Below are 25,167 nucleotides of genomic sequence, written 5' to 3' on the forward strand. Positions count from 1 at the left end.
TCAAGGACCTCCCCGTGGGTGGTGCCCCAGCAGCCCTGTCTCTCACCGGTGATGGCTCTGGTCCGGAAACTCTGTTCATTTCTTTGCTGCAGTATAAAGAATTACATTAATATCAGGACGAACAGACCAGCCAGAACAACCATTAAGATGTGTAAAAGAATAAATCACAGTGGCAGCAAAGAAATTTAGAGACCTCAGAAATCACTGTGCTTAGAACTGAATAGGAACAATTATCACCAAATAATTGTCCAATGTCAGATTTGGGCACAAAGAAGAAACAAAATGTCAGAATATCCCACCTGATTGGGGGCGGGGGGGGGGAATGAAAATATGACGGTAGCTAAGGCCTTTTAAAAATCGCTTAAATGAGCTGCAGTTCTTTGAGCCTAGTCTTAGCATAGATAGTGGCTGGTTTCAGACGTGCAGTGCAACAGAAAATCTCAGGGGAAACGCTGTTATTTTGTGAACTCTGAAGGATTTTCTGCCAGGAATGTTTAAGTACAAAGTGTCTAGTTAAGACCCTCATAATTCTGACCCCTGTTGAGAAAATGAAATTAGATTCCATTTCGACCTCGTTCGGCCTGATGATGTTCAAGACCTCCTGGAGCTGAAAAATATTCCCAAATGAGCAACAAATTGCAAAGGTAGATTGAATATCCTGGGGAACTGCGTGATAATCTGGATTATAAAATGCTGGAAGGGAGGGATGGTTTAGGTTTCAGTTCCGACACTCTTTGTGAAGTAGATAAACACTCTTAACCTTGTTCAAATTATGCCTGTCCACGGGGCTTTCTCTCTCTCTCTTTTTCTTTTTTTGGCTGCCCCGAGGCATATGGAGTTCCTGTGCCAGGGACCAGATCCCAGCTGCAGTTGTGACCTGCGCCACAGCTGCAGCAACGTGGGATCCTCCACTCCACTGTGCCGGGCTGGGGACGGAACCCACGTCCTGGTGCTACAGAGATGCCGGCGATCGGCAATCGCATTGCGCCACAGCAGGAACTCTCCCTGGGGCTTTCTTAGCAGATCACTTGTGATTGAGAGAAATCTGGGGAATGTATGAGAAGGTTTCAGTGTTATTATATCCACTTATGTCCAGGGCCAGCTTTCTCAGCCTTGTCGCTATTAAGATTTGATAAGGGGTAAATCCAGATAATTCTTGTTGTAAGGGGCTGTCCTGAGCTGTGTAGGACTTAGAGCAACATCCCTGGCCTCTTCCCACTAGATAGATGCCAGCATCATCTCCCCAACTGCCCCCCGCCCCCCGCCCTCATCATGACAGCCGAAACTGCCTCCAGACTTTGCCAAATGTTCCCTGGGGGGGAGGATTCTCCCACCCCTTTCCCATTGAAATGAGGCCCTTTGCTCTAGGATAACCAGCCATCCCATTTTGCCCAGGATGGAGGAATTTAACATGCAGTGCTGAAACCTGCATAGTCCCTTGTAAAGTGGGACAAGTTGGTCCCCAGCTGTCATTGACATGTCCTATGTCCTATAAAGTAAAGATGTAAGAAATGAAACAATTTGAAAAGTTTGTCTTGGCGAGGCATAGACAAAGATTTGGGGAAAGAGTGGTGGCATTTCACATCAGCATGTCTTCCGATTCCGAAAAGGTTTTTGAGTGTGGGCCATCTTTTTCCTCAGTGTCTTTAAGGCCTGAGCCATGGGAGATGGGCCATTGGGAGGTTTGGTCCTGACCAGCGGACCCAAAGGACGTGATGCAAATCATGCCACCTTTCCAGAAGAGAGGTTTGATGCCCGGTAGAGAATTTGAGTGACAGACTTCTCCTTGGAATTGCAGGCTGTGTGACAGAATACATCATGAAAGTGACAGCAGCCGTGGGGTCTAATTTAATTCCATTTTCCTTTGCAGCCCTGATAAGTCACTGCTGCAGGGGAAAATGAATTTTGCTTTCTCAGACAAAAACGATTTGAATAATGATGTGCTCTGGGGAAGTCGGGGGCTAAGAGAAGGTCTGTAGTGGACTTAAAAATATTTAAATGGGGAGTTCCCATTGTGGCGCAGTGGTTAGCGAATCCGAATCCGACTAGGAACCATGAGGTTGCAGATTCGATCCCTGGCCTTGCTCAGTGGGTTAAGGATCAAGCGTTGCCGTGAGCTGTGGCGTAGGTCGCAGACGCGGCTCGGATCCTGCGCTGCTGAGGCTCTGGCGTAGGCCGGCGGCTACAGCCCTGATTTGATCCCTAGCCTGGGAACCTCTATATGCCACGGGAGTGGCCCAAGAAATGGCAAAAAGACAAAAAAAAAATTTAAATGGCCTATCGTGGAACTTGTTCCAACACCTCCTGCATCTGGCCTGGTAAATGGCTTATACCACAAGGACCTCCTTTCCAGGCCACTTAGAAGAGTCGCATAAAATCGCATCAGCCATCCTGGCACAAACTGTTGTGTGTATGAGGGCGTCTTGTTGGAAAAGGTAATTGATTACAGTGCTGTATATTCTGCATATGTCAGTGGAGGAAATGACTAAAATAGATTCTAGAGCCTGGAGTCCTGAGCCTTTACAAATAGGACAAGTCTAACCATGAATGGAAAACGGCCAATGTTTGTCATCTTCCTTCCAGAAAATGATTGTTGCTTAGGAATGTCGTTCTGCTGGGAGGCTTTTTATTTTTACATTTTTGTTTTTGTCTTTTGGGGGCCGCACCTGTGGCATGTGGAGGTTCCCAGGCCAGCAGTTGAATTGGAGCTGTAGCTTCCGGCCTAGGCCACAGCCACAGAAACGCCAGCCGGATCTGAGCCGAGTCCGCAACCTGCATACACCACAGCTCATGGCAACGCCAGATCCTTATTCACTGAGTAAGGCCAGGGATAGAACCCGTGTCCTTGCGGATACTAGTCGGGTTCCTTACCCCCGAGCCACAGTGGGAACTCCTGCTGGCAGGCTTTTTAAGTGATTGAGGGATGAGTTGCGGAGGGAGGAGGGCTTGGGCCCCCAAGTGCTCTGCATGGGAGCTGAATCTGGGGAGGGGTGCGGTGTGGACGGAACATCTCCGCCTAAGAGGACAGTGGAGAGGGAACTCTAATGCTTGTAAGGAGACAGAAGTGCTTGGTCTAAGCTAAACAATGCCTAGCTGTCCTTGGGGAGATTCTGCAATCCTGTTTCAGTCCATTAAAAGAACAAGAAGCCACTTGCCTGTGAGTAGAATCCCATCTCCCTACAATCTGTCGGCACATCATTCTGGGGTGTGGGGGTAAAGGAGAGGGAACCCCCGGGGGACGGTGTGCGCGAGACCACGTCCTGCAAACCCTCCCAACTCAATTTTCCCACCCTCGACGTCGACCTGGTTACCTTCCAGCTTCAGGACCGAAAGAATAAATCCTGGGCGAAAGCTATAAAAACCCCTGTCGGGAAGCAGTGCCTTCCTTCCGAGCGGTGTGAAGGGAAGGTAAATGGGCAGTTACCGCAGGGATGATTTTCTGAGCTTGAGACATTCTGCAGTAAAGCGGCAAGAGGAATTGTTATGTGAATTATGAAACTGCTCCGCAAGCCCTCACAGCCCACCTGAGAGCGGTGGCCTCCGCCTGACACGCACCCAGCTTCAGGGGGAGCTCTGATTTCACTGTTCATTTTAGCTCTGATAAACAGTCCGGCGCTTTCTTTGGGTTAGGTCTGGCTGGCCATTGAAAATACTTATTTGTCTTTTAAAAAGCAGGGCCTGGAGACTGTCAGAATTAAGAGAAACAATTTGAGAAGACATATATGCACGCAGTATTTTACTGGCTCTGGATGCCCTTTAAATCCCATGTCCAAGATGGGTTGAGGATTTGGGCTTCTTTTAGCTTGATGTCCCCCCTCTCCTGGGTCTATCAGCTTGGAATTCACAACTGTTTCTTGATGTTCTTTGTTGCCAACATGCAGCCCTCAGGAACTGGGAATCGGCGTCATCTCTCTGAGTTTGATGTACTGCTAGACATCGGTGTCCCAGACACTTAGCTGTAGGCACCAGAATAGGAAAGAAACAAAGCGTAGTATCTGGGAAGGCAGAAAACCTCAGGGTAGGGTGTGGAGAGGGGGGCGGGGAGGAGGGGGATGAAATCTTGCAGACGTGTTTCAGGAATATATAATACTGTGTATTTAAATATAATATTTAAAGCAATTCTCTAGGCCTGCACTATGCTGTTTTTAGTTTGGGGGTTTTTTTGCTTGTTTTTGTTTTGGCTGTACCTGCAGCATGTGGAAGTTCTGGGACCAGGGACCAAACCCATGCCACAGCAGTGACAACGCTGGATCTTTAACCCAATGTGCCACCAGGGAACTCCTGTGCTATTAAGTTTGCCTCAGAAGGCAGACAAAAACTTAATTAGTCCTTGGTTTACCAAAGGTCTTGGAACCTGTGACCTTGAGTTTTCTTTGTTTTGAGAATGTTTTCTGTAAATGGCTGCCCAGGTCCTGTCTAGAGGAATGGCTGTGTCATTGCATTCATTTTCTGGGGCGGGAGCAACAAATTGCCATGAACTGGGTGACTTAACGACAGCATGTATATATCCTCTCCAGGGTGGAGGCCAGAAGTCCGAAATCAAAGTATTGACAGTGTTGACTCTTTGTGGGGGGAAATCTGTTCTGTGCCTCTCTCCTACCTTTTTTTTTTTTTTTTTTTTAAATTGCTTTTTACAGCCACACCTACAGTGTATGGATGTTCCCAGGCTAGGGGTCCAATCGGAACTACAGCTGCCGGCCTACACCACAGCCACAGCAATGCAGGATCCGAGCTGCGTCTGTGACCCACATCATGGCTCACGGCAGCACTGGATCCTTAACCCACCAAGCAAGGCCAGGGATCGAACCCGAGTCCTCATGAATACTAGTTGGACTCGTTACCACCGAGCCATGACGGGAACTGCCTCTTTCCTACCTTCTGGTGTCCATGGCCATCCTGTGTGTTCCTTGGCTTGTAGCTGCATCACTCTCATCTCGAGCTCCATCTTCACTGGGCTGTCTCCTCTCTGTGTGAACCTGGGTCTCAAATCTACCTCTCCTTTCTGTTCTAAGGATATCAGTCATTGGAGTTGGGGCCCACCTAACGCCCAAGGGCGATATCATCTTGAGATAATTACACCTGCAAAAACTTTATTTTCAAATAAGGTTACATTCACAGGTACTAGAGGGGGGACAAAAATCAACTGACTGTCATCTTCAAGGGGCTGTATTTTACTCTTTCGAATCTCTGAAGTTGCTTCTCGTTGTTGCTTTAGTCCATTTTCAAAACATCACTCGGATGGATTGTTAAGTGATGCCTGGCTCCAACATTTACCTCTGTCCCTCCATTGTGGGGCTTAAACATCCCTACCTCACCATTTCCACCGTATCCCTCATAGGAGACAAAGGCCGTGCTGGCCAAACCCTCTAGACATGGCACCTCCCAGGCACTTAATTCTCATGTCCTTGCAAATCAAATCCAAGACAATAGGCTTACAATTCTGTGAGGTCTCCAGACCTCAGGCTAGAACCTTCTGCCATCACATATTTGAAGAGCACGTAAATAAGAACAGAGGGCAATTTAACTGTGGTGAAAACCAGGGAGATGGGGATGGAGGGCTTGGGAGAGGGTGGTAGAAATAGAAGTGCCCTGATTTCTCTAGCAGTCAGTGTCTCCAGAAAGATATGGTCACAAGGGTACGGTCCTGGACAGACTCTAATTGTCTTTTTTTTTTTTTTTTTTTTCTTTCTTTCTATGTTTCTTTCCTCTTAGCAAACTGCCTAGCTGGGCTAGAGCTGTTGTTCCCAAAATATTTTATGTTACAGAGAAGGCATGGAACTATTATCCCTACACGATTACAGGTAAGTCCCTGGTACACCCAGTATGTCACATGTATTCATGTGAAGACATGGCAGGATTGAGATTTCACTGATGTAGGGTGGCTTATCCAAGCAAGGACTTGTCGGGGCCCCTGTGATACCTCCCTGAGCCTTGGCCTTCATACATCTAAGTCAGCGCTCTTCCTAGCAAGAGGTAGTGGGATTAAGCTAAACTGCTCCATCTTCCTTCCTAAAGTGGAGAAGGAAAGGGAAGTTCTTCTTAGTGCCATTTCTAGAGATTTCATTGTCTAATTCCCCCTATTTTCTCAGTAATCCCCAAATAATTTTGAGGTGTGGTTTATTTATGAACACGTTGTTTATTTTCACTTATTTGCTTGATAGCCTGCCACCCTTCCCTGCTCCCCATAACAAAACTCGACTATAATTTATGTAAAAGGTTCTGTTGGGTCTCTCTGCTCTGAACTACTTCCTTCGCAATTGGATAATACGAAAGTCTTTGTCACTTTCCTTCTCACTTGTAGTAGAGTGATAATAACACTCTGTGCCGATACTGAACTAGAAACTGTGGCCAAAAAAAATGTAGAAGGTTTGTTTCCTGCCCTGGAATACACGAAAATGCAAGATCCCATTTGAATATCATCATAACAAGCTCTTATTGGTTATAGAAGCTGCTTTTCCACTTAAAAGACTTCCTTTGTGGTTAATGAAATGCTCTGCTGGAAATATTAGTCTTTAACTCTGTTTTTCTAAGGCCAACTCTGATTTTTAATTAGTCACAAACCTATAGGCTAATTGAATCTTATACTCCTTATCTGCCCAACCACAGAAGGATCACATAAAAGAGTTTCCAGAGCAGACATGGAGATGTTGAGTATTTATGAAAGTTTAATTCTTGGAAGGTTTCTTTACCACATTTTTAATAATTATAATTCAGCAGTATTTGTTAGTTCTGTGGTTTAATATTGTATGAAATTGTGGTCTAAATCATCATTTTCTCTCTCTTTTTTCTTTTCCCTCTTGTCCAAATGAACATCTGGGACCAGAATACACAGTAAGTTTCATTTAATCATTTTAAAATATTCAGCCTAAGATCAGTGTTGTAATTGGAACTTTCCTTGTACTTCTCATCTTATCAATATGATTAAAAAATAGAGGAATATTTCAGAATCAGAAATATTTAAATGTAGGCTATTACATGGTTATATATAATGCAATAATTTAAATGTTCTCATTTGTTCAAGAATGTGACCGTTAATTTAAAATGCCTTGCTAGTCACTTTACATAATTAACTTTTGCTTGTATTTTTAAATAGCTTGACTGCTCTACTTGCGATAGTTCACTGTAATAGAAGAACAGTTTCTAGAAATGTGGTATTAAAGAGATAATGGTAGTTATCGATGAAGGCAGGGCTTATTCTTACAGTCTGTGGCCTGATCCCTTATGGAAAGACCTTCCCACTAGAAAGACACGCATTCAGTTTTACTCAGATTGGAAAATCTTGGTGGCTTGATAAAGTCATTCAATTTCTTCATGTCCAAAGAGCTTCTAGAGTCATTACTTACACTAAAAAAAGACTCCATAATGTCATTGTGTTGTGGTATTTTCATTTGGATCATTTTCCTCAACGGCCAGCAGGTCAAGCTGTCATAACAAGAAAATGGTTAAGTGAGCCCTGATAGAGTTTTTAGCCTTAATCAGAACAGCCAGCAGAAAGAGAGATGGTGAGAAAGACATGAAGAGAGATGATTTATCATGTCCTTGGCATGAGCACGGTACCCTGTATATAGTAGATTCCCAGTGTGTACGTGGTAGATTCCCAATGAATTGTTATTAAATGACAGAAGGAATGCATGAGTCAAAGTTAGATGGATGGTCCCAACAGATGCAGAAGTTACCTGCTTTGGGGTCAGGCCTGAGTATCCTCTGGCTCTGCCACTTAGTGGCTGAAGTTCTTAAGTGAGTGGCCTCCAATTGCCAGTTCTTGAATTCAGTCTGGCCCATGACTGTGTTCTCACCTGTCCTTTGGAAAATGAAAAAAAAAATTTTTCTCATGAAGTTAAATGTAGAAGTTCCTGTTGTGGCTCAGTGGTAATGAGCCTGACTAGTATCCATGAGGACATAGGTTCAATCCCTGGCCTCACTCAGTGGGTTAAAGATCCGGCATTGCTGTGAGCTGTGGTGTAGACCGGTAGCTGTAGCTCCAATTTGACCCCAGCCTGGGAACCTCCATATGCCGTGGGTGCAGCCCTAAAACAACAAGAAATAAAAAATAAAATAAAATAAATGTATTCCACTTAAAGGACTATTGATAAGTATCACCCTTATTCTTGGGTATTAAAATGTCTTTTCTTTTATGAAACGAAAGTGTATAGCACTCTTCCCAATGTCCCTACATAGCTTTGGAAAAAGAAGACAATTCTATGGCAAAATACACATTTTACATTTTAGAATTCAGAGAAACACTCTTCTAAAACAAGCAGGTCAACTTCTCTGAACCTTAGTTTCTTCGTCTTTAAAATTGAAATTATCCCTTTGTCATAGAACTATTAGTAGAAAGACTCAATGATCTCACACAGGGTCAGAAGACTTTTTCTGTAAAGGGTCATAGAGGAAATATTTTCTGCTTCATGGGCCAAACAGTTTCGGTCTCTGAGAAAGCAGCCAGAGACAATATGTAGAGATATGGGCACTGTTGTATTTACCTAGGCCGGAAGCCACATTTAGCCCCTGGGCTATAGTTTGTTTGTTTGTTTGTTTGTTTGAAGTATAGTGACAATGTTATATTCGTTTCAGGTATACAGTAAAGTGATTCAGCTATACTTTTTTTTCAGATTCTTTTCCCTTATAAAGTTATTACAAAATATTGAATATAGTCCCCTGTGCTATACAGTAGATTTTTGTTGGTCATATTTTATATATGATAGTGTATTTATGTTATTTCCAAACTCCTAATTTATCCTCCACTCCAGGCTATAGTTTATCAACTCCTGATCTAAGATACAGACAGCATTAGCCCATTGCCTGTAAATAGCGGGCAATTAAATGGTTCTCTGTGGATAGCAGTCCCTAGCCCTATCAATTGCACAATCTTCAAGAGGAAGATTTTTAAATCTTTTGAATCCTGTCTCCATTAACAGCGGTGCAGATTAATTCCCTTTAAGCTTCCATTTCCTCATCTGTAAGTGGGGAAAATGTGATAACTGTCTTGTGAGGGTGATGTAAAGATTATATCAAATAATCCATGTAAAATCTCAGCTTAATCTTTGGTGCATGGTAAATCCTCAGTATAAACATTCGTTGTTACTATGTATCATACAGTACTGGAAGCTGCCATCATTACATAAAGTGTAAGTTCAAAGGGCGTACAAATGGGAATATGTCTCAGTGCCCCTCAGTGCAGGCTGGGCTTGTTAGACTGGACAGTACTACCTGTCTAGGGTGTTATTTGATTTTATTGATAGCTGATGTTATCCCACTTCTCCAAAAGCTTGTTTGGACTTTTCATTTGAAGTGTAATCGATAGTTACAAGGCCAGGAGAATTCTTGTCCCCATAACTACGCACAGGCAGTTATTGCTGCCTTAGAGTTGGGTCACCTTGACTTGACCCACGACTGATGGCCCTTACTCTTCATAAACGGATGGCACTACTGTGAAATGTGGCAGGAGATTACAGAGGAATGGAGTCTGAAAAATGCTTTGTGATATTGGGTTCATTTTTTCAGAGTAGGTACTGAAGGACTGAGGTTCTGAAAACAGAAGGCAGCAGGAATGAAAACCATGGCTCCTGACAAGCCCGTCCCCACAAGGACGCACCTCCCCAGGTAGCCCTCCCATGGAAGCCCTTCTCACTAGCATCCATCACTGTGCGCCTGGGTCTCTTGTACCCATCTCTGGGCAAGCCATGGAGGGTTTCTGAGGGACTAGCGGCCTTTCCTTCTGCCCAGCCTCAGCCCCACAGTACTCCTGCAGTTCTAATCACACAGTTTAGACTTTTAAAAATTAGGCTATTTCTGTTTGAGACAATTTGGAGACAAAATATAAAGAAGTTAGAGTCGTATCATCCCATACTCACCTCCTTCTGACTATTACTTGATTTTGTCTAGGTCCTCATTTTTTGGGTCAATTCCTCTCTAATGCAATCCTTGGGGCAATTCTGTGCCGAAATGAAGTACCACAAATTGGGTGGCTTAAAACAACAGAAATGTAGGAGTTCCCATCGTGGCGCAATGGTTAACGTATCCGACTAGGAACCATGAGGTTGCATGTTTGATCCCTGCCCTTGCTCAGTGGGTTAAGGATCCAGCGTTGCCGTGAGCTGTGGTGTAGGTTGCAGACGCGGCTCGGATCCAGCTTTGCTGTGGCTCTGGCGTAGGCCGGTGGCTACAGCTCCGATTAGACTCCTAGCCTGGGAAACTCCATATGCCGCAGGAGCGGCCCAAGAAATGGCAAAAAGACAAAAAAACAAAAACAAACAAACAAACAAAAACCAGAAATGTATTGTCTTACAGTCTGGAGGCTAGAAGTCTGAATCAAGTTGTTGGTGGGTCAGTGCTCCCTCTACAACCTGCAGGGAAGGAATCCTTCTTTGCCTCTTTCTAGTTTCTGATGGCCTCTGGCATTCCTCAGCTTGTGGCAGCACCACTCCACTCTCTGCCTCTGTTTCACTTGGCTGTCTTCCCTCTGTGTGTGTGTGCACATCTTCATCGTGTCTCTGTCTTCGTGTAAGGACAGCAGTCATCCTGGAGGACCTGCCTTACACCTGCGTGACCTCATCTTAACTAATTATATCTGCAATGACCCTAATTCCCAATAAGATCACATTCTGAGGAACTGGGGTTAGGACTTCAACAAATATTTGGAGGTGATGCAATTCAATCCATAGCACCATCTTAAAATGATGTTAACACTAATTTATTATTAAGCACCAACAATGTATAAAGCATCATGCTAGATGCTAGGCTTCATTGAATAATAATGCCTGCCCTCTGTGAAGTCATAGTCTGGTGGGAAATAGTTAGACATTCCAGGCAAAACCTGGGAGTCATCTGCAAGTCATGGAGTTTTCTGGAGGCAACATGGGACAGCCCGTCACCCAGCTCAGGGGATAGGCTGACACTCAGACCTGGATGAACTCTGAGCTGGGCTAACAGCTGAGGTTCAGACTAGACGGCAGAATGAATGGTACTGGGAATCCACCCAGACAAGCGATTGCAATGTGAACGGAGCGACCCTTGCCCCTAGATTGGGGCTGTGAGCTTCAGGGACAGGATTGTAGTCCTCAAGAAGAGGTATAAGCAGGAACAGGACACAACCCTCTTATATAGATCATGTGGTCATGAGCTGCTAGGGTGAAAAAGTTTCCAGGTTTAACTAGTAAAAATTCAGAATGTCTGGTTAAGTTGGAATTTTCAGATTAATAGCAAGTAATTTTTAGGCTAAATGTGTTCCAAATATTCCATGAGCTATACTTAAACTAAAAGAGGGCTCAACTCATATTTTGTCTGGCACGCCTGTTGTGGGGAGTGGTGGCAACAGGACAGAACTGGTCTCAGAGACGAATGTACAGAAATCAGGTTATAAGAACAGGGGCACATCGGTAGGCCAAAGAAAAGGGAAGAGAGAGGGCTGTATAACTGTCCTGCAGTTGACATGCCATGTTAATGTTAAGGCCAACCAAATGACATGTCAGAGCAACTTAAGGACTTCCTGCCTCAGTCAGGATTGGCTCAGGAAGTAGGGAGAAGAGTTAGGGAAAATAAAGTGAGGGCAGATGAATGCATAACTGTGAGTAGTTCAAGGAAGACCTGTGCTAAGTGTCATAGCTAAAGTTCAAACAGAGTTATGGAAAGGAGAGAGAAATTCTGCCTGGGAGAATTATGCAGAAATTCCTTAGAGCAGGTAGAATTTGAGCTGGACCTTGGGGAGAGTAGAACTCCTACCTGCAGACACCTGCTTTGTCTTAGTCTGCTCAGGCTGCATCACAAAACACCATAAATTTGGTGTTCTTGTCATGGCACAGTGGTTAACAAATCCTACTAGGAACCATGAGGTTGTGGGTTCGACCCCTGGCCTTGCTCAGTGGGTTAAGGATCCGGCGTTGCCCTAAGCTATGGTGTAGGTTGCAGACGCGGCTCGGATCCCGAGTTGCTGTGGTTCTGGCGTAGCCAGTGGCTACAGCTCCGATGAGACCCCTAGCCTGGGAACCTCCATATGCCACGGGAAGCAGCCCTAGAAAAAGGCAAAAAGACAAAACAAACAAACACGGTAAACTTGGTAGCTTAAACAATAGACATTTATTTTTCAGCTCTAAAGTGCAGGAAGTTCAAGGTCAAGGTTTGTTTCCTAATGTGAGCTCTCCTCCCGGTTTGCTGACAGTCTTGGGGCTGTGTTCTCACACAGCAGAGAGAAAGCAAGCTCTCTGGTCTCTTATAAGGGCACTAATCCCATCATGAGGGCCCCATCCTCATGAGCTCATCTAAACCTCATTAGATCCCTAGCCCCATCTCCAAACACCATCACTTTGAGGGTTAACAGCTTCAACCTAGGAGTTGGGGGCCAAGTATTAGTCCATTGCGTGGTCATTCCAGGCTTAGTGGGCAAGTGATACTGCTGTATCCTGGCTGTCCAGACACATGGAGACCAGGTCATGGTAGCTTTGAGTGTCAGGGCAAGGTCTGGATTTAATTCTCCAGAGGGAAACAACATTGCTCCTGGCTAGTCCACTTTTATTTTCCATCCCAAATATAGCACAGCTTTTCTTTCCATCTCCCCAGTGAGGATCTCTGGGTTTTTCTCTCTGGCTGCAGGTGCACACTTTCAGGCCCGCAGTGCTCATTTTGAAGTGGCCTCCCTCCCCCTGGCCAGGACTGAGCCGTGTTCTCACGCTCTCTGCCCAGGAGGAAGGGCCCACTCTTCTCTCTGACTACAGGGTCTGCTCCCAGGATTTAGGACAGATGCTTTCAATTGTCATCTTTTTTCCTGTTTTTAAATGCTTTTGCACTGGGCTCTTTATCCCCTGATCCTTTAATCCTAAATACCTCTTATTGATGTCATTCCAAGCCTCATATTTCCTGTCTGTGCCTCAAAGCAAAATTTCCCCAAAACCAAACTCCCAGCTGGGGTCACCTCCTCCCACCCTCCCTCAGGGAGGCAGAGGGGCCCTTTTTAATACTCTGGACAGGTGTCTTTTCTCATAGGATTAGTCCAGAGTTTATTTCTAGGATCCTCTGGGTCTTATATCTGAGTGTCCAGCCTATTGCTGGGACCTCATGCTGCCCTCATTTGTGAGAAAATCCAGCTAAGAGAACTTTCTCTTTAGGGTCATCTAGGGCTTCAATATTATCACAGTTATTAAGACGTAAAAGCTTTTTCACCACTGTGAGTAACTGTGTGTATTTAGGATTATGTGGAAATGCCATTTGCACAGGAAGTGGAAAAAATATCTTTAGCTTGCTTATAGGAAAAAAATCCTAATTATACAGTAAACAAAGAACAACATGACAGCAATTTTCCAGAGGACAGACCATCCAACCAGTTACTCAAAACCTGCCGGTTCTTCTGAAGTTTATAAAGTCACAGAGGAAGGTGCCTGAGGAGACTGGCTGCCTTCCAAAGTCACCAGTTTTGTTTTTCTAGGGCTAAAAACAGGCTGCAATGGAGTACGAACACAGCTCAGCAGCATCAGTTCAAGCTCGATAGTCATGGGGTGGGGGGCGGGGGGGATTTTCTTCTCATTTGTAAGAAATTGGAAACTCAAACTATAAGAATAGTTTGTAACCTATAAGAATTAGCAGTAACCTAGAATATAGAGTTGTTGGATATATTTTGCTGTCATGACCACCCGCTGCACCCAAACATCTTTTAATAAGACTCAGCAGAAGAGGTGGTGACTAATGGAAAGCACCTTTCTGTTGGTTGGAAGGGCTGGCTGTTCCCTAAAGGTAGGAGTGAGCTGTCCACTGCTACCCAACATTTTAATTACTTTGTTGAAAGAGATAGAAAAAGTCAATTGTAACAGACCAGGGAGTAGAAAATGACTCTTGCCTGAGAACCTTAAATGATACTGAGCCACTGTGAGAGCTGGGGTTGTTCAGGATTGGGTTAGTCCTGCCAGGGAAGACAGCTGGGCTGCTCACGACGGGGTCATCAGTCACCCAAGGCAAACTCGGGGAGTGGCACGAGGGAGACTGAGCTATTTTTCTGAAAGCAGCTAGCTGTCCTGGAGAAGAATTTCGCTTTCTATCTTGGCCTCATCAGCTTCCCCAGTAATTGAACAAGCTGATCAGTGGGGTGTGTGCAGTGAGGACCCCCATTCCTCTCAAGCCCTTTCTTCCTTCTTAAGCTCCCCTTCTCCCAACTTCCACTGAATCCCAGCCAAGAGTAGTAGAAACTCCTAAATCACATAACCAGGAAATAGTTACAAAGCTAGAGAAGATATATGATGATACCCAAATGCTAGGATTGGTCTTGTTTGGAAGGAAATTAGAAGACAATCTTACCATCTCAACTACTAGGTACGTTAAGATGGAACGGAGGTCCCTAAATACGCCTTCCCTGATGTCACAGAGGTGGGGTAATGGTGGGAATTAGATTAGGAAATAACTTTTTTCTCTGCATCACCATTAACCCTGGGTATCTAGGGCAGTAGATACTTTGGTGGGAAGGGGGGCAAGGGGAAGTATTCTTTCTTAGAAATGGGGCCATGTGAGCTGAAACCTGTTAGGGGCCAGGCCATAGACACAGTCCTCCAGCTGGGAGCACTGATGAGAAAGGCACAGGCCACCCTTCCAGAGAAGGTGGTTGAAGTCAGTGGAGACATGCATGGGTCACGGCATGAGGCTGGTGTCAGAATGACCAAGTTCAGAAGTCTTCTGGGTTCAAGTGTTCTTAGATGGAAGCAGTCTAGAAACATTTATAGGCATCACTGAGATGGTTCATAGCCAGTTAAGTGAGGGAAACAGCAGGTTATACAGATTTTGACAGATTTTGTTATTGCAAAAATAATAATAATGTTGTGAATCCCCAAAAGGGAGCTGTCATATGCAACACTGCCCACATTTCTTTGTCCGTGACACCTTGGATTTTGCAAAGCCCGTCTCCTAAAACTTAGGGAAAACGCAGAAGCATCTCTCAGCGTTAGAGCTATTATGTGCCCACTGAATAGGCCAATAGATCAATTCTCTTTCAGTAAATGTTATTTTCTCCTAAATGTTGGTGGGCTAATATATTGCCTGAAGATTACTATTATTCAAATACCAGTATATAAAGTACCAAATACTTTTTTTTGGAAGAACTCCAACTGTAATGATTTTTTTTTTTTTTTTTAAAGAATCAGGAGACACAGAACCCGCAAGTTCCTTTTCAAGCAAGTCAGTTGCTTGAAACAAACAGCAAAGGCAGCCATACAAGGGCTGACAGTGAGCTTACACGTTCTGATTTATTTCACTTAAGAAAATGAAGTGGTTGTACCGGTGAACCAGTTACAAACCAGCTTATTCGAAGACGTGCGGGCTAGAACTTGTCTCCGTATTTTAGCAACCCAATCACTTGGTGCCTGAGGAGGCAGCAACCTTGGAACAACTAGTGTTGTTTGTCTGATTTATTCCATTTCCATGTGCTCTAGCTGTTCCCAAGCACTTCTTTGTAGTCAGAGAAAATTAATTCAGCCATTTTTGAGGGGAGAGAGCAGAAAACAAAACATGCTTCTCTACCCAAACATAGCATTTTTAAACTGTTTGCCTTCTTTAAAACACTGCAAAGAATGACTCTATAGAGGACAATTACCAAAGGAAAAAATATTTGTTTAAAGGCATTTTCGGAGTTCCCAATGTGGCTCAGCAGTTGGAGAACCCGACTAGCATCCATGAGGATGTAGGTTAGATCCTTGGCCTCGCTCAGTGGGTTAAAGATCTGGTGTTGCCATGAGCTGTGGTGTAGGTCACAGACACGGCTCAGATCTGGTATTGCTGTGGTTGTGGCTAGGCCGGCTGCTACATCTCCAATTTGGACCTCTAGCCTGGGAACCTCCATGTGCCGTGGGCGTAGCCCTAGAAAGACAAAAAGACCAAAAAAAAAATTTTTTTTTAAATAAAGGCATTTTCACTGGACCATTTCACTAAGAAATACTCTTCCTTGTTTTCTATTTTCAACTTATACCAAAAATTAGATTTCTCTTCTGCAGTTGATTAATGCCTATGGAGTTGTGTTCAGTTCAAGTTGGTGAGTTCGGAATCGTACAACTGGGAGGATTTGTGGGGCTGATTTCTTTTGGCAGAAATAAAACATGTAAATGGGGATATACTGAAATAGTACATTTCAGTGATTAAATAAAGTGACTGCAAAATTGCCTCCATGTCTTTTGACCTTTCTAATCACTAAGATACTCTGCACTACACGGTAGGATATATTTTGGAGTTCCCCAGTCGCCTAGCAATGAAAGATCCAGGAGGCAGGTGTGATCCCGGCCGGGGACATTCCCCAGGCCGAGGGCATGGCCAAGAAAATGAAAATAAAAAATAATAATAAAGTTTAAAAATGATAGTATATATTTAGGTGAGGAATTTGCCCACTTAAAGAGGGGTGATTCTTTACAGTTTTTAACTGAGAAGGCTTGTGATCTGGAAGTTTTCTACCTGGCCACGTGCCAACCAGTATTTGAGACGTCACGGATTCATTCTGATCTCTTATTCACATGCGGTTCCTTTTTCATTTGAGGTGTGTAAATGTACCCCCTGTCCTGCCTTGTGTGTGGCTGTTGGTGTCGGAAGCATCCTCTGCTTATTTCTGCCTTGGCAGGGTCAGCTCTAGATTGGATGAACCTGAATTTAGTTTCCCTCCTCAATTTTCACAGAAGCGCCAGCAGCAAACCATGCTGCATTGAGAAAATATACTTTCATTCATGCATTTGCTCCCTCTCCCTCCTGGCCTTGCTTCTCCAGTGAGCGGCTGTTCCCCAACGTGTCAGAAGAGGGACGAGGCTCCATCAATGGAGGAACTAATGAATGAACAGAAGCCTCAGTGTGGGGTGCAGGCTGGTGAGAAGCAGTGGAGAGGCCAACATTATTTCCTCACTGTGGGCTGGGATGCAAACAGCTGTGTTCCTGCTGCATTTCCAGGCGCTGCCTTGCACACACTCTCTTCCTCCCCCACTTCTTTTTCAGGCTCCACCGCTCCTCTTGGCCACGTTTTTCTTCCGATGCAGCCTATATTTGGGAACTCACTCCCTGATTCATCCTCATCTATATTATTTACATGCAGTTCCTTTTCGACCTCTCTTTGCTTTAAAATCTTCTACTTTGTTTTCTCCTTTTAGGTTCCCCTTCTCTCTTTCCTGGACCTATCTTTTCAATTTTTTTCCAACTACCCTATCACTGGGGCCACACCCTACCCCAGTGCATAAAGTCATACGTGAGCCTGGGAACCCCAAACAGCCAAGGAAGCCCACATGTCTCGCCTTACTTCCCTTGCATCTTTCGCAGCAAGATGCCTGAGATCCTGAGTAGATGGGGAACAATTCAACATACACCTTCTTGAAGTTTGTTTCTGTAATAGACTCGCTATGCACAAAAGAGTTTATATATATTACCTTTCAACTCTGGGGCAAATTTTCTGTCAAAATGGAAGGATAAAAATTTTCCGATGAAGACTTAGGAAAACTGAAAGGTACTTCAAAATCTAGGTGTCTCCTGGGAGCTTCCTGGTGCTCTGGTGGCTAGGGTGCAGCGATTTCAGCGCTGCAGCCTAGGTTCAATCCCTGGTGTGGGAACTGAGATCTTACACAGTTTCCTGTTACAAACAGCACAGGCTTCAGCTCCAGATTTCTATACGATCATAAATTTTAAGCTCTAGATCTATTTCACTAGGTTCGCTGGAACATTCTGGGCGTACATCTCCTGTTAGTGAAAGGTGGAAGCATCTGCAAATTCAGTTTTATTAATGATCCCGTCTCAAGCTGAAATTCCCTGTATGGCCTTGGAGTACATTTAATGTGATAATATAGAATATAGTACCAGAGAATCGATGTCTTCAGGGGGGTTCCATTAGAGAGAAGGTCAAGTCTATATGGAGTTTAATGGTCACTGATAGGAGGGAACACGTGTTTCTTGGAGTCAGAACAAGATGGTCAGAGAGGAATGCGTTGAAGTCCAGATACAAGCTAAAAGGAAATGATCTTTTAAAAGCCTATCAATACTTCATCTACGTCTAGCCAGCCTCTCAACTCCTGCACTTAATCTCCTCGACTCCAAGCCTCCTTGGAAAGTGTTGCTGTCAGATATGGAAGGAATCTGGCTGGTAACCAGAAATACTGCATTGAATTATTGGGCTCCATCAGCGGTTTGCAAACTTTTCTTCTTTTGGTCCAGGAAGTTCCGTGGACATGCCTCACTGGCCACTATGTCCCTGCGTCATATTTTATTTGACGAAAGAACGCTGATGCCATTTTAAAAGTGGTTTGAAGTACTGAACTATATCTCCTCTCAGATCCGCCTCATTCTAAAACTCCATGAACAAGTGTGATATATGAGATGGGAACCACTTAAAACAGCTAACATTTTTTTAGACATCTTGTGACTTCCATTAGAGATAATGTAGTTACTTGGGGATATCATTGACATGTTTATGTACTTTTTTGTTGGATTTGAATTTTTTTTCTTGCCGACTGAAAAAGTAGATATTTATCGTAAAAATCCAAGCATTACAAAAACCTTTATCACAGAAAATAAAAGAGCCTCATAATTTAACTTTAATCCTCCATGAGAATATTTTGATATCTATTCCTCTATTTTTTTCTGTGCATATATGAACATGCACTTTGTTCTCTTTTTATAAAAATGGGATTATCCTGTTTTATACTTTTGCTTTTCTAAAAGCTTGAGCGTGCATAAAAATGTACTGGATCAACCTTCTCCTGATGGACTTTGAGGCGTGTCTATGTCTTTTATAGGACCAACAGTGTGGTAATGGACACTTGTTCATTTGTTATAGTTTTTCACACCTGTGAATTCATGCCCTTCCTGGTTCTGGGCAAGGTTTTAAAAGCACTTCCACAGTAGGAGTTACCTTAAGCCATTGTATTTAAATTTGAATTTTTGAAAATGATTGTATTTTAGAAGTACTAGGATAGATTTTGACATTTTTAAAGGAATACCACTGTGAAATTCTTTCTTTTTTTTTGTCTTTTCTAGGGCTGCACCCACGGCATATGGAGGTTCCCAAGCTAGGGGTCTAATCGGAGCTGTAGCCACCAGCCTACACCAGAGCCACAGCAATGCGGGATCCGAGCCGTGTCTGTGACCTACACCACAGCTCACGGCAACACCGGATCCTTAACGCACTGAGCGAGGCCAGGGATTGAACTCGCAACCTCATGGCTCCTAGTCAGATTCACTAAGCACTGCGCCAGGATGGGAACATCTGAATTTCTTAAATGAATAACTATTTCCCCAATTTACCTTTCGGGTACCTCCTGTTTTTCCTTCTTTGGGCTTCTTTAAAGCAAAGGCACATCTATCATTGGACAGATGCACACACGCATATTTTCTCTGCTCTCAGTGGCCACAAGACGTGCCGAGGTGCCTTAACCACCATCACCCCCACCTGAGCACTCGACTGCTTTCCTAATACTCACTAGGCAGCAGGATGTGGGGTCGTGAGCTTGAACTCAGAGCCACATGGCCTGAGTCGAATCCATCCCAGCTCTATCACGTAGATGTTATTTATGTTTTGGGACATAGGACTCAACCTTTCTGTGCCTTTGTCGTCCTCCCTATAAACTGGGGTGATAATAGGTCATCCTTCATAGAGTTGTGTGAGGGTTAAGGAGTTAATAGACGATTTATTCTATATCAAATATTTGGAACAGTGTTTGATGATAGTACAGTAGCCTTTCTATTGTCATTACTACCTCAGTGTTGAGTCTTGTGTGTGTGTCTCAGATTGGACATGAGGAATGATTACCTTGGATCATCTTTGACCCAAAGGTATTCCAGAACTTCCTGGGATTAAGAAACACCAGGCAGGGAGTTCCCATCATGGCCCAGCGGAAACAAATTTGACTAGCATCCATGAGGATGCAAGTTCAATCCCTGGCCTCATTTAGTGGGTTAAGGATTTGGTGTTGCCGTGAGCTGTGGTCTAAGTCGCAGACACGGCTCAGATCCCATGTTGCTGTGGCTGTGGTGTAGGCCGGCAGCTACAGCTCCAATTAGACCCCTAGCCTGGGAACCTCCATATGCCATGGGTGCGGCCCTAAAAATAAAGACAAAAAAAAATTAGATGGTGGTAATGTTTGCACAACTCTGCGAATATGTTAAGAACCACTGATCTGTACACTTGAAATGGGTAAATAATATGGGATGTGAATAAAGCTATTTCAAAAAGAAAAGAAAAATCGTCCTGGTTCAGGTGTGGGGTCTGGGACGCCACCAACTTTTGGAAAGCAAGTCATTAGGAGAGGGGCTTGGGATCTGTTTTTGACAAGCCCACCAGATGAGTAATCATCAAGTCTTTTTTTGTTGGGTGTTGGGTGTTGGTGTGGTTTTTTGTCCTTTTTTTTTTTTTTTTTTTTTTTTTTTTTTTGCTTTTTAGGACCACACCAGCAGCACGTGGAAGTTCCCAGGCTAGGGGTTGAATCGGAGCTGCAGATGCCAACCTACACCACAGCCACAGCAACGCAGGATCTGAGCGGCATCTGCGACTCTACACCACAGCTCCCGGCAACACCGGATCCTTAACCCACTGAGCAAGGCCAGGGATCGAACCCACATCCTCATGAATACTAGTTGGATTCATTTCCACTGCGCCACAACCGGAACTCCAAGTTTTTGGAACATACTGTTAGAATGTGATTTTTATTTTACCGGCATGAGGGGGAATTAACACCCTTTAGCTCACGGCTTTCACCATGCACTGAGTGCTGTGAGAGGTATAGTAGGACAGTAATTATGATCTTCTAAATAGATAGTACACGTTTTTCCAGAAGTTTCACCACTGCATGTTTTGGGAGTGCACAGCCCCTAAAGAACCTCAGACTTGTCTTCCTGGTCTGTCCTCTACAGCCACCAATCCCCTCTCGCCCTAGGCAGGTGAGGACACTGCATCCAGGCTTCCAGCACCACCCAGAAACTGAGTATGAAATTCCCAGTGTGCTTGCCCCTTTCTCTTTAAGACTTGCTTGCATTCAGTTTCCTTCTCGTAAGTGTTTCTTATCGCCATAGCAACCCTAATCAATCACTGAACTAAAAATAGCTCTTTCATTTTTTCCAAAGCAGGTCTGTAGTGAATTGAAAATTCAGCCCTGCCTTGCATTTTGCATATGCTGCCTCCCTTTCCCAACAGCAAACCTGGGTGTGCCCGGGTCTGGAAATTATTCTTGCAAAGCCCTAGGTGCTTCACTCATCCTTCCTGGCACCCTTCTTCCTGGCTTCAGATTTCCCCATCACTTCCAAGAGATACAAGTACACGTATTTAATGTTCAACAGAGAACATTACTTTTCTGCACGTTCGGTTTTTGGTGCTAGAGGTTTCAGGTACATGATGATCACTTTGCAATAAAAGGTTCATTCCAGTGGATGCCATTGTGTTTGGAAGGCAAATTAAAGATGCTCAGATACTGAGGACAAAAGAAGTTGGTCCTGGCAGGGAGCAGATGAGAGCAGCACTAGTGAGACTCTTCTGGCTTCAGAGGACCGAAGCTAGAAAATCAAGGAGGAGATGACGGGAGATCATTTGCTTCTTTCTCTGATTTCTCCATGATACCAGCACTATTTTTAGGGGGCTGGGGCAAAATAAACCTTGGATTTAATGAAGTGAATATTTGTTATGATTCTCCTGGCCAAGCTGCTTTTTTAGTCAACAAGAGAGAACGATTTTTCATGAGAAAGAAGTTTCCAGATCTTGAATGGGCCCAGGGGAGGGGCCGAAGTGACTCATGATGTCCGTCCCCCACCCCCGGCTCCCTGGCTCCCTGGGATGACATGTTTCATGGCGCCTCTCCCTGCTTCACACTACTCTGGAGTCACTGCCCCAACCCCTGCCTGTAAGCAGGCTCATCTCATGGGACCCCTGGGGCTCCCAAATGCTGGTTTTTTTGATGCGATTTCTTTCTTTCTCTTTTTCTCTTGGCCACATCCAAGTCATGTAGAAGTTCCAGGACCAGGGACTGAACCTGTATCACAGCAGCAACCTGAACCACAGCAGTGACAATGCCGGATCCTTAAACTGCTGAGCCACCAGGAAGTTCCTTGATACTGTTTTTTGAACACCTCTGAGCCTTGGGGGATATTTGTTTGTTTTTGCTTGTTTTATTTTGTTTTGTTTGCTTTGCTTTTTAGGGCCGCATCTACGGCATAAGGAAATTCCCAGGGTAGGGGTAAAACTGGAGCTGCAGCTACTGGCCTACACCACAGCCACTGCAATGCGGGATCTGAGCTGAGTCTTCGACCTACACCACAGCTCACAGCAACACTGGATCCTTAACTCACTGAGCGAGGCCAGGGATTGAACCCATATCCTCATGGATACTAGTTGGGTTCGTAACATGTTGAGCCACAATGGGCACTCCCAGCCTTGGGGGTTTTTTTGTTTTTGTTTTTTTTTAAATAAGGCTGAGTGAACTAGTGGGCATAAAGCCTTTAGATCTAGGAAAGAAGAAAATTCATAGAGATTCTGGTAGTATTCTTGCTTCCCCATGTGAAGTTGGTAGAGGGTGAAGGAAATCTGAGAAGAAGTAAAGGGAGAGGGCCCTTGTGCAGAACGAGGAGCTGCCAGGTCTTTAGGGAGGAGGACAGTAAGAGGAAGGACCTGGAAGATGTGACAGCATGTCCTCAAAACACAGCAGCTCTGGGGGCAGAGCAAGGCCAGAGGAACTCAGGCCTGCTCCCTGACTTGGCCACCCTCCATGTCGTGGGAAGGACCAATCAGGTGTTCTCCTGTTGCCGCCACTTCTGCAAACCCACAGCCTCCCAGAGCATCCTTGCATATACACAGTGGAGGGCCCCCCTCTACAGACCTCAGCTCTGTCCCCTCCACATATTGTCTGTGAGAGTTCACCGGAAGGGGAACACAAAGAGGGCCAACATCTCTTGAGTATCCATTCAGCCAGACATTGTCTGGCCTTGGACACCTATTATATCACTTAATCCTCACCCACAGCTATGAGGTTGGTACTGTGTCCATTTTATAGATGAGAAAACTGGAGCTCAGAGTGATTAAGGAATTTGCCCAGAGTCTCAGTTTTTGTGAAAAGAAGTTGGAGGTTGAACTAAAGTCTCTTTCATTCCAAAACCTGTATTGTTTACTGCATAACCATACTTGCTCCCTGTGGGCTAGGTGCACGCTGCTGCATCTGGACGCTAGTTAATACCATCCTGGGCAATAAGCAGTGGCCATTGACAATGCAGATGACCTCACAGGTGGACCAACTAAGAAGAGTACAAATTCCCCATCCCATTTCCCCAGGTATGATCAAACTTCAAAGCGAGTGATTCTTTACTCAGATAAGAGTCACATGGATGATTTGGAAGGAAAGCAGTGGTTGGATCCTTGAGGTTGGGTGTTATATTGGCTTTCTATTGCTGTATAATAAATTTCCCACAAATGTAGTGACTTAAGACCACACACATTTATTTTCTCAGAGTTTCCACTGTGGCTCAGCTTAAATGGATTTTTGGTTCCGTCTCTTTTTGCTGAAATCAAGGTCTCAGCCACTGTTCTAATCTCATCTGAGGCTCAAGGTCATCTTCCAAGCTCACTGGTTGTTGACATGATTCAGTTCTTTATGGTTGTAGGACTGAAGCCCAGTTTCTAGTTCTCTGGCCTCTAGGAGTTGCTCTAGGCTTCTCGGAGCCTCCCTCAGGTTCTAGCCATGTGGGCTTCTCAGGATATGGCAGCTTACTTTCTCAAAACCAAGCTGCTGCTGCTGCTTAAAAAAAGTAGTATACCATGTAACATAATCTGGTTGCCTTGGTAATCTAATCAGAAGAGGAAGGATCCCGTCACATTCACAGGTCTTGTCCACACTTAAGGGGGGTGGGGGAGGATTGATTATACAAGGTGTGCCTACCAGGGGCTGGGAATCTTGGGAACCATCTTAGAATTCTGTCTACTGGTGGTGTTTCAGTCTTCCGTTTAGTTGTGGGCTAAAGGGGACTAAAGCATTCAGTGTTCCCAGATGACACGGACAGCATAGGAGTCTTCTGAATCCCTTAGAAATCTTCCACTTTTTATTAAGTTTTATTAAAGCGTAGTAGATTTACAAGAGTGTGAAAATTTCTGCTGTACAACGAAGCGACTCAGTTATACATGTACTCAGATCCATTCTCTTTCAGATTCTTTTCCCTCATAAATTATCACAGAATATTGGGTAGAGTTCCCTGTGCTACACAGCAGATCCCCATTGGCCAATCATTCCATATCATTCAGTGTGCATATGCCAACCCCAAACCTCCAGTCCTTCCCCCGCATCAACCTGTTCCCTTTGGGAACCATGAGTTTGCCAGTGGGTAACACTCCCAATGTCTCTCTTCTTGCATCACATGACAGTTTGTTTGCATCAGGATTCCCAACTTCTTTTCTGCTCCCACACTTCTTTTTTTTTTTTTTTTTTTTTTTTTTTGTCTTTTTGTTGTTGCTATCTCTTGGGCCGCTCCCGCGGCATATGGAGGTTCCCAGGCTAGGGGTCCAATCGGAGCTGTAGCCACCGGCCTACGCCAGAGCCACAGCAACACAGGATCCGAGCCGCGTCTGCAACCTACACCACAGCTCACGGCAACACCGGATCGTTAACCCACTGAGCAAGGGCAGGGACCGAACCCGCGACCTCATGGTTCCTAGTCGGATTCGTTAACCACTGCGCCACGACGGGAACTCCTGCTCCCACACTTCTGACAGGTCCCTCAATGATATGGAATCCCCTCACCCAAGGAAGTGGGTCAGAATCTTCAGAGGATAGCACATATTTTGAGAAGGTCCAGGGTTGGAAAAGGGGGGGTGCTCCCTCCACCTCCCTCTGGATATTGGAGAATGACTGGGTTAGGTGGTATCACCCCAGCTGGAGCAAAGCCCTTTGTCACAGAGCGCAGATGTGAGCAAACTGAAACTAAAGGAGCTAGTCCAATGCCTGAATAACTCGAGGGAGAGGGACTCACACCGTTCCCAATGGCAGTGGGGTATTGGGGTGGGGGGGATCCTCCTGTTGGGATGGTGTTGGAGCTTATCCTGTTGCTGAGCCAGACTCCACTGTGATGACGGGAAAGGACCTAAGTGCTGTGACAAAGGTGTGAACAGAATGGTGCCTGCACAAACAGGATAATCATTCTAAAGTGGTATTTGAGATGTCAGTGGGTGAGATTTAGGACGGGAATGTCAGGCTGAGAGAACTGTGGGTA

The 25,167-nt window shown here is 44.8% G+C and overlaps 1 protein-coding gene across 3 annotated transcripts in view; it reads left to right on the forward strand.

Annotated features, from left to right (window-relative positions):
- The window catches only part of PITPNC1 (phosphatidylinositol transfer protein cytoplasmic 1), a 278,582-nt gene that overhangs the window by 150,749 nt on the left and 102,666 nt on the right, over positions 1-25,167 (forward strand). For 2 of the 3 annotated variants that reach the window (XM_084982566.1, XM_084982565.1), the window contains exon 3: positions 5,713-5,801. In XM_084982566.1, coding sequence (XP_084838692.1) covers positions 5,713-5,801 — 89 coding nt within the window. 3 annotated transcript variants of the gene reach the window in all.

Source organism: Sus scrofa, chromosome 12 (assembly GCF_054392235.1).
Source record: "Sus scrofa isolate SSC_HxYL_T2T_F1_AM1 chromosome 12, Sscrofa_HxYL_maternal_Yorkshire_Landrace_v2.0, whole genome shotgun sequence".
Classification (NCBI taxonomy): Eukaryota; Metazoa; Chordata; class Mammalia; order Artiodactyla; family Suidae; genus Sus; species Sus scrofa.